The sequence below is a fragment of the Dermacentor andersoni genome, chromosome 5 (assembly GCF_023375885.2).
Source record: "Dermacentor andersoni chromosome 5, qqDerAnde1_hic_scaffold, whole genome shotgun sequence".
NCBI classification, from domain to species: Eukaryota; Metazoa; Arthropoda; class Arachnida; order Ixodida; family Ixodidae; genus Dermacentor; species Dermacentor andersoni.
In genome coordinates, this window is record NC_092818.1 from 89938774 (window position 1) to 89951252 (window position 12479).

General features: G+C 45.7%; 1 protein-coding gene across 1 annotated transcript; it reads left to right on the forward strand.

Moving 5' to 3' along the window:
- Positions 1-6040: 6040 nt before the first annotated feature.
- On the forward strand, positions 6041-9980 carry LOC126530856 (uncharacterized). Its single transcript, XM_050178160.3, has 2 exons — positions 6041-6408; positions 8366-9980. The coding sequence occupies exons 1-2, from the start codon at positions 6056-6058 to the stop codon at positions 8463-8465; spliced, it is 453 nt and encodes a 150-aa protein (XP_050034117.2). The 5' UTR covers positions 6041-6055; the 3' UTR covers positions 8466-9980.
- Positions 9981-12479: the final 2499 nt, after the last annotated feature.

The following is a 12479-nucleotide window of genomic DNA, read 5'->3' on the forward strand; positions in this document are numbered from 1 at the left end:
GTCAACAACCTTCGTGCATTTTCTCTGAGGAGAAGAAAACGCTGCGAGATGCGAGCAAAATAAAAGAATTAAAGGACACGTTTTGTGCCAACAATCGCGTGCGAGCGCAAGCTCTGTAACTCAGCGCTCTGTCATGGCCACATAACCTCGAATATTCTGGATTCCTCTAAGCCGTAGGCCCTGTAATAGCGTTCCGTGTTTGGCGAGTACGTACGCGGCTTCCTATATTACGAGTTCAGAGCATGAAAGGTTTTGTAATTGAGAGAAGCGGGTAGCATGATTTGTGTTTTTTTTCTTTCGCTAGATAAGCAGGGCGCGTGTTATATTCGATAATTTTTTTGAGCATAACGTTCAACACACCGTGGTAGCTCATTAGTTTTATATGGCATTGTGCTATAGTGAGCACGAGGTTGCGGGTCCGAATGCCGTCCACGTAGACAGCATTCTGATGAGTGCGGAATGCAAAGACGCTCGTGCACCGAGCTTTGAAGGCACACGTGGTTGAAAATAGTCAGGTGCGTTCTGCTAATGAGTCCTTCACGACCCATAGTCCAGTTCCGGGACTTTTAAACCACATACGGGGTGTTTACCCGAATCCAAGAAAAAAACGGGTCGAGTCCGCTTGTCGGGCCGAGGTTCGCCTGTCGCGCTCGTGCAAACGCTAAATTGTGGGGCTGAAAGAATATCGGATCGAGTTCACTCAGCGTGACCCTATAAGCTTGCATGCATACGCGGGCGCATCTGGCTGGTGATTCGCTGCTAGCAACGATTAACCGGATGCCTCGTCTTACGTCTGGCCTCGACGCAGGTTCTCACAGTAACGTCGAACCGCCAGTTGCGAATTCATGTCCACACTGTCGAGTAGAACTGTCATAGCCTGACTTCTTGATCCGCTCTCGTCCGGTTCAAAATAACGTAGTCATAGTTCAATAATAAGCGCTAAGTAACACAACATTAGCACTATCTTGAAAATCCAGTGCAATAATACGTATTTCGCAGCGATAGGTAAATGACCGTGTCTGGACAATCTGAGTTTACGACTGGGTCGCCTGAGAAGCCGAGCAAATTAACTTTCATATTATCCCTTTTAACAGCGTTATCATAAATACAATTATCGTTTCGATAACATTTTGTCAAGTTAACTGCAATTTTACCTTTCATGTATGGATTCATTCGTAGATTGTTGTTTGCATTTTTAATACATGCTGACATGCTTTCATAATCTTAAAATGCATTTTGCAGCTCTTGCGCTCCCTTATCATTGCACTAGCCCTCCTTGCCCAATTCCTCAAAAATGGGCATTGGATTTAAAGTAGATCAACGTTCAGAGGAAGCCCACCATTAGCTTACGCTTTGAAAATCGGGTTTAGTCAAAAGATTATCGAGCCTTATGCTGAGATGAAGTTTGCAACATTCGCGTTTACCGTAAGACAAGAACAAAGCTTTTGTTTACTTCAAGACAACGTCAGCGTTACGCGCGACGCGCTCTGGAAACTGTAGGAAAAGCAGTAGAAGATAAATAGCGCAGCACCAGTTCCCCATAATAAATGTGCGCAGGTGCACCTATATCTCACTCAGAGTGTGCAAAAAAATTTTGTTTACAGAGTTTCCATGTAACGGATGCTTATGTTACCGCGGTGTCCAAACGAGGTGATAATTTAATATTATATCAAAGCAAATTTGACGACTCGTTTCATTTTTATGTAAGCTCACGTTACACAAGATGTGATCATGCAATTATATGCAGTATGGTTCAGTCATAACAGGTGGGGCACATACGGTGCTGTGAGTCATTTGTGAGAACTGCTCAATGTGAATTGCAGAGAAACCTCCTTTCACCACAAATTGGTGACAGTTTTAATGGAGCCATGTGGACAAACATTAGGTCAACTCTATTTGTCTCAACTTCACGCTAATATGTTGATTAGAGGGTAAAAGAGAGATCGAAGATTTTTTTTTTTTCGTGGCAATAGCCCAATGCTGGTGCCAGTGTGGCGCGATGGATTTGAACACATTTTCTCTTATTCCGGCGGTTCGACTTTAATAAAACTTTTAGTAAAAATAGAGCTCATTTAGAAAAAAGTTAGTTTGTCTTTCCCGATAAAATAGTTAACTACTCGCAGATACCGTCAAAACGTATTACGCCGTGGTGAGCTGGTCAGGGAACGTCAAAATGGCGTCGCCATCTCATTTGCGCTTTTGCTTATTTTGGGGCTTATTAAGCCTCATCTGATGGTACGACAGGCTTTCGTTTTCTTTCTTTTTTGTAATATATGACCAGAATTCTGCTGAACGGATTTTTCCCTCTTCAATGTTGCGTTGACCTAACTTTATTTTTTTTTAATCCAGGCCAGACGCATTCAACACCCAGTCAACGTGCCTGAGTGCTTCGCCTATGGCCTGTTCCCGTCATCCTATTTGTCGCGTACCTCTAAACAAGCACTCTCACCCAAAGTTACCACCCTCCCAGGATGACCCGCTGCGCGCGCTCCCACTTATTCTTTCGTCGGGCGGATTAATGCTCGTATTCTACAAAAACCCAGTGTTTCTCTTTTTTTTTTTTTTTTTTCAGGTCGTGAAGCGCTTTCGTATAAAGCCGCCAGCTGAAAAGACGCCGCCGTTACGCGTCACGCAAAACACCTTTACTTTTGCTGCTACCAACCGAGACGTCCTGCCGGGAGGAGTTCTTTACTTTCTGCCCTGGGCCAGTGAGTTTATTGACATAGTGTTGAACTACGTCTGTATGACAGAAAGATTTGGAGGACACGCTTAAGCTTCGCCTTTAAGAGTGGAACGCAATAGCATTCAAAGATCCCCGATAGGGTGGGTAGTATCGATGAATAAATAATCGATTACATGTATTTCGAAACATGATTGATGTTTATCGACGTCCACCTTTCGTTTATTCTACTTAATCGATTAGAGCTATTTGATTAGTCGGTTTCGAGAGTTCGACGGGAGAGGCGCGAAAATTTTAAAGTCGCACTGGAATGGCGGCGCACGAGCCGTGTCTGTGCGCTGTGGTAGAGCGACTGTCGACTGTTTTTCTTGTTTTTTTTTTCGAGCCCCGAGAGATGCCGAGCCGAGCCCTTCCGCTCTCATTACCCCCCATCCCTCGTCGTCGTCAGAAGCCGGAGGTTCGAAATGTCCTCGAAATCCAAGGCATACTACACCAACTCAGTCGTTGGTCGTCGTTTCACTCCCGGTCTACTAAACACGTGGCACAGCCTAGGCGCGCCTGTTCGGAGCATGTATTTGGCATAGCGACGGAGTTCGTGTCGGTATCGGCAAATCCCTATTTGCCGAGCATCTATTCTCGCATGCTGGTTGTGTGGCGATTCAAAGAAGGTGCCGGCTTCACCCAAACGAAACAGCCAATTGACATTCCTTCGCTCTGTGTGCATGTGTAAGTCATATGTTACAATTTTTTTGACACATTTTACTTTCAGAAATTCAGTTAGTTCACTGACGTCTTCGCGCTACATTGAGGGCCTGCGTGGTTGGGTATGCGTGGTTCAGAATGATTTTTCGTTCACTAGATGGTCGACGCTAGACGCGGGAAGCGGGACGCCGGATTTTCTCCGACATAGAGCCCTTCACGCCACCCCGCTAAAAAGCACGGAACTTCGTGCCAGGTGGGTCAAATTGGAGCGCTGTTAAGGGTCAGCGTAGGAGTCTGCCTAGCTTCCTTTTGAGTTATTGCTTGCCTATAGGCCGTCGGAGCATCTCGAATGGGCTAGCCGGCTTGCGCTACCGAGGCGTCACAAGAAACCACGCTGTCGTCAATTTGTCTCGCTTAGCGTGCCTTGATAGAGAGGCGTTATGAGGACGGAAAGTTGAATAAACGGGAACAGGTTTGCTTACATTTGAACAGGTATGCTCACAGCCAAGAAATGTAGCAAACAGCTACACAATTATTTAGAGCAAACAGCTAGAAGTTAAATTGAAGTACACTGCGTGTTCAAATTTCAACTACATGCAAGAATAAATGATGAAATGATTGTGAAATGAGATTGACTCGTACCAAGTCGCCCAAAACCCGACTTATCAGATGTTGGAGAACAAAAGTACACACAAGATGTGCATTTAAATATCATCCAGCTTCACCATATCCATACGTCAGAAAGAAAGAGAAAGAGATAAAGCAGGAAAGGCAAGGAGCTTAACCAAGGTTTCGCCCGATTGGCTACCCTACAAGTGGGAAAAGAAAAGGGGTAAATAATGATAAGAAAGCGAGAAAGATAAACTAGGGTTTCCGTGTCCCTAAAATCAGGTTTTCTAAAAACGCCGTTGACTCCACTTCCGTGGCGGAAGAGCGCAAAAAACATACGCGCCTTTGTTTACTGAGCACGAAGCGGTAGGCGGCACAGCAGGAATCCAATGCTCATTTTCCACGTTATACTAAGTTATACCGGGGAAAGGTCAGCGGCAGAGCCTATTCACTAGAAGCCGCGGCACCTCTCCCAGTTGGTGCACTGGCATCCCTGAGTGAGTTGGCAGGAAACACCAACCTTTACGGCTCTCGGTGGCAGCTTGCTTGCTCCACTTTTAGTAGTTGTATGACCTCTTTTAACACGCTTTCTTTAGGAATTTCTCGAAAGAGTCCTAGAAGCCCTTCTTGTCAACATGGTCTTAAGATGAACGCCTACGATTAACCTCGCTTGATAAACGCACAGGCTTCTGAAGACAATTTACACAATGACGATGCGGGCGAGTCACTTGTCTACAATGGGTCTTACCGCCCTGTAACAAAGACGAGCCCAGCAGATGGAATGACACTTGTTAATTTTTGAATACGCACGCTAGCTAGGATCTTCAGCTTAATGCTGCATGTTCTTGTGCATCTTAAAACGACGCCAGCATCCTGTCTTAACAGTACTTCCGTTAGTTGCGTTTCCGAAAACACTTGTCAGATGTGTGTGTGTATATATACAAAGCATGGCACTCCTTATTTGGTCTCACCTGAGCTAGTACAGCCCTGATTGCCCTCGGCAGTTCTTTGTTCCTTTATCTTTGTCACTATCCTCCTTTATTGCTTTATTGATTCACTGATTGCCCAATGCCAGCCCCACATGAAGCCTCAAGATATACAGTAGTCTCGACGATGATTCAAAGGCAACGAGAATTAGAAATCTTTGGGACATGTCTTTGTCCTGCACTGTACGTAAGTTAGGGTTATGATAATGAACTGACTGAAAGAAAACGCGACCAGGGCATGCTTCTTGAGGCTGGAGGCTTACGTCTGGCATGGCTTGCGAAACCGTCTGTATGAATAGTCAAAAAAATTTGGTAGAGATACTTGAGACTGCTTACGTACGCGAATGCGAAAGTATTATACCGTTTGTAGACCTGGGAACGTCATGAACGTGCTCATTGCACGCATGAACTCGCTCATGAACTCACGCACTAGGCACATCTGTAGTCAGCTATAACCGTGCAGCTGCCATGCCATTGGGGAAGCGTGCTCGTCTCGCACCCTGGAGGCCCGGATTAGATTCCCACTCAGACCGAAATGTACAAAAATTTCTTTTCAAGGCCATCAATTTACTTTCTTGACAGGAACCTCCCTGTGAAATTGGACCTAAACCCGAGCACTTTTTACGTGTTCTCGCTCTTTTTCGTACTGGGCCAACTTTGCTACCATCTTTCGGTCACGCCGACGTCGACGGAAGTTCGCGTAAAAGAGCATATAATGCTTTCGCATTAAAATACTACAGGTCGGATTTCCGTAGTGTATTGCGCGAAATATACACCGCAAGGTGCGGCGGAAGATAGAGACATAAATGGAACGAGTGCAGTCGTTGCGTCTCGGACATTACGATTACCTCTGTTACTAAAGCACTCTGTAAACACCGCGCGATCGCCTGTGCTACACGCGGGGGGATTGCGTGTCGACACCCGCGCGGAGGGGAGAGTGGGCTCTTCAGTTGTGGCTCTGCGAGACGAATCCCCCCGCGGCGTAGCTTCGGTTTCGTGAATTTCGCCTTGTCCACCACGGGCGGCTGAGCGTGACGTGTGCACATAGCGGACGCGGTGCCGTCACGGGGCCGCAGTGATGGCGTGGCGGCCGCTTCTGCTGCTGCTGCTGCTGCTTCTCTGCCCGGTGCAAGGACGGCTCGCGCTCTCGGACTTCGTGTCGAGTGTCACGCTGAGCCCCACGTTCAAGGCCAAGATCGCGACCGCGGGGCCCGTGACGGCCACGTACGGCGTGTCGTTCCCGCTCGAGCTCGAGATCGCCGGAGAAGGCGGCGAGGACGGCCGCGAGGCACTTCTGCGAGCCGCGCAAATGGCGCTGGAACACACGGGCGTGGACGGCGCCGCGTGCGTCCGCCGTGCCCAGTGCGAGGCAGCCGGAGGGCGGCTGGCGCGTCACGGGCTCGTCGGCGAGGTGCTCGACTTGTTTCTCAGGTGAGTGCGAGAGCCGATAAGAGTGAGAGCTTGGGGCTAGTTGGTTTCTCGTTGAGCCTGAGCATTGTTCTAAAAGCTGGAAAATGTTAGGCACCGGTTGATCTTTCACGTGTGTTTCTATCCCTCAAGAGAAAAATGTATAACAGCTGTGCCTTACCAGTACCCACGTACGGGACAGAAACCTGGAGGCTTACGAAAAGAGTTCTACTTCAATTGAGGACGACGCAACGAGCTATGGAAAGAAGAATGATGGGTGTGATGTTAAGTGATAAGAAAAGAGCAGATTTGGTGAGGAAACAAACGCGAGTTAATGACATCTTAGTTGAAATCAAGAAAAAGAAATGGGCATTGGCAGGACATGTAATAAGGAGGGAAGATAACCTATGGTCATTAAGGGTTACGGATTGGGTTCCAAGGGAAGGGAAGCGTAGCAGGGCGCGGCAGAAAGTTAGGTGGGCGGATTAGATTAAGAAGTTTGCCCTGTAGTGGGCGTAACCAGGCTGATGATGATGATGATGATGATGATGATGATGATGATGATGATGATGATGATGATGATGATGATGATGATGATGGTTGTCCTCTATTAACTCGTATGTGTAATTTTACTCCATGGAATGATGTTTAGCGCCAGAAAGGTGCGCAGCATCTAGTTCGAATGTCATGTGTAACGCAAAGAAATGTGGCCGATGAATTTGAAAATTTACAGAAAATATTGTCGGAGATAATGTTTACGCTTTCATTCAGTGAACTTTACATACTGACGGGGTGGCGAGGTCTACGCCTTGCCATCACAGGATTTGAGTGAAATGCACATATCTTCGTTTTCTTTTTTAGAGTTGCCCCGAAACTTCACTCCAGACGGAATTTTACATTCACAAGATGCTACTGAGAATCAGTTCGCTGGGTGTATTCTAGAATCAGCGTGTATGCGAAATAAATCTAATTGCTAGATTTAGATTTGAAGATAAAAGTACACGTTGTTGTCCTAAATTAGGGGGTTGTACGTGCCAAAACCACGATCTGATTATGAGGCACGCCGTAGTGGGGGACTCCGGAAATTTTGACTACCTGGAGTTCTTTAACGTGCACCTAAGTCTAAGTACACGAGTGTTCTCACATTTCGTCCCCATCGAAATGCAGCCACCGTGGCCAGAATGCGATCTCGCGACCTCGTGCTTAGCAGCCCAACACCATAGCCACTATAGGCAACCACGGCAGGCAGCATTGTTGTTCTGTCTAGGTGCTAAGTATGGGTCATATACATTTGCATATTGCTAACGACCCTGTATGCATAAAGAACCTTAAATCGTTATTCAAGATTATGCTCGCATCTATTGTAATCCCTTAAGCATTGCTGATAGTGGATGCCTTCTTGACGATATAACTCCCGCGTCTTCTCATCACGAGTAGAGCTCCAAGGTGAAAGGAAGACAGGGATAACCAAAACTGACGCGGATTGATGGGCACAAGTGCTGCTCATCAACGTCTTCTTTCTGCCACTTCAACTGTACTCGCTACAGAAAAACGACTAACCCACTATCTAGCTTTGCTTATCTTCGCATCACGTAAAAAAGCCATTTTAGTTTACCGTGTTGCGCCTTTTCTCTAATGTCTGTGGTTTTTACCCTTCTTATCACGCAGTTATTCCAACATGTAACGTTATGTCTTATTTCACACATTATTTAGCGTAACCATTACTGTCCGTTGCATCTTCCTAATGTCAGCTTGTGAATTGCATATCCCCTGTTTTCTAGAGAGTTTCTTGAATATTATTAATGTGTGATAATCCTGTCTGCTTGGTTTTGCAGATATCGTTTTCTAGCGCACAACCCCTTAAACCGTTCGACTTAAATAATACTCCATATATACTCTGCTTGGTTCTCATTTCACTAGGGCTAAGCAGTCCCTGTAGTGGTGCACCAAAGTGATAATAATTTTGTCTTGTCTGTTGTAGAGGTCCCCGGTGCGGCCGACAGGAGCGAAGTGGCCTCAACTGCTCGCAGGAGTTCCGATCTTGCCCTTACAGCCTCTTCACAGCAGCTGGCACCGAATAGAAGACTACTGCCACGACCTACTAGAATTATGTTATGCATGGAGGCAGAAGTGAGCCATTCATCAAAATTCAGCAATTCTTCACTTTCCCAAACAAATCCTAAGATATTTTCCTGCATCCAAATATAGTAGCTCTTTTAGTTATAATACCTATTGCCTCTCTAAATTCCTCCACCCGTTTCCTGGTAAAACGCAACCAAAAATAGCAGCGTTTGTAAATCACGCAAAGAAATCAGAGCTAAAGTGTAAACCCCATGCAAGCGATCTTGCGCGTGAGAGCGACAAGCGATGTGATGGAGATGGCTGTCGCGTTCTCTCGTCGCTAACAAGTCGCACCCCATGCGAGCGACGATTTCGAGCGACGTCTCCCCGGTGTTGCCGATATTTGAGGGCAGCAAATACGCGCTGATAATAGCGTGACGCATGCTTTATTAATGGAAGTTGATGTATTTTGCTGTAAAAAGCACCATAATATATTTCTGGTGGTCTTGCAGTATGTTTTTATTCTTGCACATATAAATATCCAATCTTTTGCTCGTTCCGTGCGATAATCGTTAGTATTTGAGTGACATACATCCAGTTCCACTTCACGCTATGGGCTAGTCGCTCATAGGACATCCGGGCGACGAGCGACGAACTCTAGGTTTCCAGAATCGAGCGATTGAGCGACAAGACCGAGCGATCTGTTCAAGCCACGGCCTGTTTCTTCGCTCGAAGCCGTCACTCGGCGCCGTCGCACACAAGATCGCTCTCATAGGGTCTAGCCTTAAACGTAGGCTTGTTGTCACGGTCGACATCTTTGCTTTTGATTGCTGTCGCTCCGTGCTAGAGGCGGGGTCAGGAGGAATGTGTGGCAGTGCCGCCGGCAAGTCTGGTGCAGTTGAAGACTAAATGAGACCTCTGTTTATACTGAAGATTCGCTATGCGATGGAACGAGAGAGTTGAGAGTTGCCTGGGATTATAGGTAAAGCAACTGACGTGCAATAGTTAGAAAGCAATCGTTCGCTGCTTCCTCCCACTGTACACGAATCCTTTCTCGCCGTGTAGCTTGGCTTCGGGTTGCGGAAAATGTGTTTTTGACGGGATATTGCGTGTGGAGACAACTTAAAGATGACGGCACTAAGACGACAAGACAGCAATTATCACGGTGGCTGTTAAGCATTATAACGGTGACATCACAACTGCGAAATTATAATGATGATAGAACGACAATGATGGCATCGACGGCGGAAGAGCGGTGACTGCGATAATATGACGAATACAACTGAATACCGATGATCAACGTATGATGACAGTAGTATGACGACAGTGTGACGTAGAAGATGACGGCAACGGTGATGATGCCTGTACGGTGACAACGGTGCCGGGCTGTTGACGACAGCGGAATGGCGAAGGCAAGAACCAGACTACTGTGCGACGATGTCACTTGACGACTGATGTGCTGCTGGAATAAACTGTTCTATTTATACATTGTATAGGTGGCGCATAGTCAATAAAAATGCTTCGTACAACAATGATTCCCGAAGTGCGTGGGATCTGCATAACTTTTCATCCGTGACATTTGATGCAAATAGCTGAAATGAACGCAACAATAAAATACAAATAATGCAACCAAACAGAGAAGTCAATCAGCACTGCAATCAAAAAAAGATTAAACAAAAAACACAGCACATTCCAGCATGAAAACGAACCAAGATGGCACAGCTGTCACAAATAAACGAGCATATAAGTGAAATACCAGGATCTTTTTTTTTTTTTTCTGCGTTAAGACAATATTTATAAATTGCCTGTGGCATATAGCACGAGTTTAATAATTGAGATAAATTGATGTGAACGATGCAGTCAATAATTGGAGGAAGAATCAGAATGCCTCTTTGAATAATTATGAAAATTTCATTCAACATTCAATCTAACTACTTTAGGACTCGTAGTGCAATTAGCAATTGAAGTTTATCAGTCTCAAAGCAGACATTTTTGCATCAGCACCTGTTTTGATAGAAGCACCGTAATACTTGCGGTAAACATGCTCTGTTGTTTAACTTACTTACCTTAAAAGCATCTTTCTATGTATTGAAGGTAAAAAATAATTGGAACATCAATTTTTTTATGTTCCCCGCTGACTACGATCTGTACATTGCAATGTGTGTCATAAAAAGTTATTGAATACTAGATTAGCCAAACGCCTATAATACGTCGATTATTTATATTGATTTGTTCTGCTTATAACATTTGTTTTCTAGAGAAGTCCAGCTCGAGCGGCAGAATTTTGCTACATGTAACAGGCACTTTAAAAAAATTGTCATACCTAAACGCCCCATGTAGTTGTTTTTCGCGGAATACTTCACCCTCTGCATCAGACTGTATCATCGGGTGAGGTGTTCTAGATTACTACGGCATTGCACGAAACTACCTATTCATTGCCAATGTGAGACCATTTCTGCGCGTTATTTGGTGCCCATCGGTCAGGCTAGAAGATGGCCTAATTAGTGTAGCGTCACGTACTAGAGGGATGGCAGACGGCAGGGCGTGCGTCATCGTGCGATGCGATGCGAATGAAGGTAGAATTTTTTTATTGCGAAGCAATACTACTTTAGGTCGCACTTCAGCGCGTTCCGTGGCGAGGCGGTGGTAGGCACCATTGACCTTTAGCGTGACCTCGCTGCGTGACGTCACACCACGTGACCTAGAGTGACGTCACACCAGCTGTGTAAAAACGGCGCCCCATATCACGCCGTCACGAGCCGAGGCGGTAGCCACTAACGGCGGCCTAACTCCCGCTACTCTCCGGCATTACTGAGTATATTTACTCCATTACTACCAGCTGATCCGAGAATAACACACTATTGCTTCGCAATCACCAGGCTTAACCAAGCTAAGCCACGGCCGTTTTTTTTTTATCTATGCGACGCAAATGTAGCTTTAAATTGTGAACATGTAATGAGCACATGCCTGCGTCACTTCGAAATCAGTGATTAAGTCATCTTGGAAGGAAATGCAAATAAACACGTTAAGCTTATTTTAACTGAAAGAGTAACGCTGCTCAGGAAGGGTATAATTATTTTTGAAGAATCGAAACACAATAGAGGACCGATACACGGAGATGATAGATTTAACTCTCCATTCGCGGGAATAATTCGCGAAAAGAACCATGGTCGGCAATGTTATTTTATGCTAAATAATAGTGGTATATTAGAATGGTTGCTGCACCTTCATGGTCACAATCCTGCAGCAGCTACACGACCCTTGGTGAAGTTTTGTTTCACTTTGACGTAACGAGGCACGGCCAGTGACGTCATCACAGGCACTCCAAATGATGGCGCTGGTTTGCGTGAGAAGCTACACCGAAAGCACCGAGGAAACGCAGGGCAGTGAGGAAGAGAACCGATTCATGCACCGCGATTTACTTGCAACGAGTCGCCGCTTCTGATTTCCCACCACGCGGATGGGATACTGCGTCATGCCGTACGGAATCAAAGGGAATTTATCATCGCCTTAGAGCTGTGGCAAAAACAATTGCGCCGGGGCACATGATGCATTCTAGGCTATTCGGAATGCGGTACACGTTGCGATGGCAGTATATCTTTCCGAGACGCGGGATATCTGTAGGCGAAAGATTAGGGGAGAGCGAGCTTGCTTTCTCAAACTGGCGCGTACGTGTGAGCAATGGCAAATCCTATTCTGAGCAGTTCGTATATTGTCCCGCGTGAATGGGTTGCAAGGCGCCTTAACAAAAGAAATATTTCCAAATCTTGCCGGCCAGCTTTTTCCTTCTTTCTTCTTTTCTCAGAAAAAGTGCCATGTGGTGGAAGGGTTCTTACCGTCGCAGATGAATAGACTACTTTTTTGTCATTTCTGTTTTTATTCCCTCGTCGCTTCTAAAGTGAGTCACTATATTATTAAAAGCTATACCATCTGTCTGAATCTTGAAACGAATTATCACGAAAAACGAAATTGTTTTTGTTAACGCTGCTGTTTTCATAATGATCGCTCGCCAACTAGATCATATTGATACTCTT

Coding starts and splice junctions, on each gene's coding strand:
- LOC126530856 (XM_050178160.3), top strand. CDS start 6,056: ATGGCGTGGCGGCCGCTTCTGCTGCTGCTGCTGCTGCTTCTCTGCCCG. Junction 6,409..8,365: donor GTGCTCGACTTGTTTCTCAG/GTGAGTGCGAGA, acceptor TGTCTGTTGTAG/AGGTCCCCGGTGCGGCCGAC.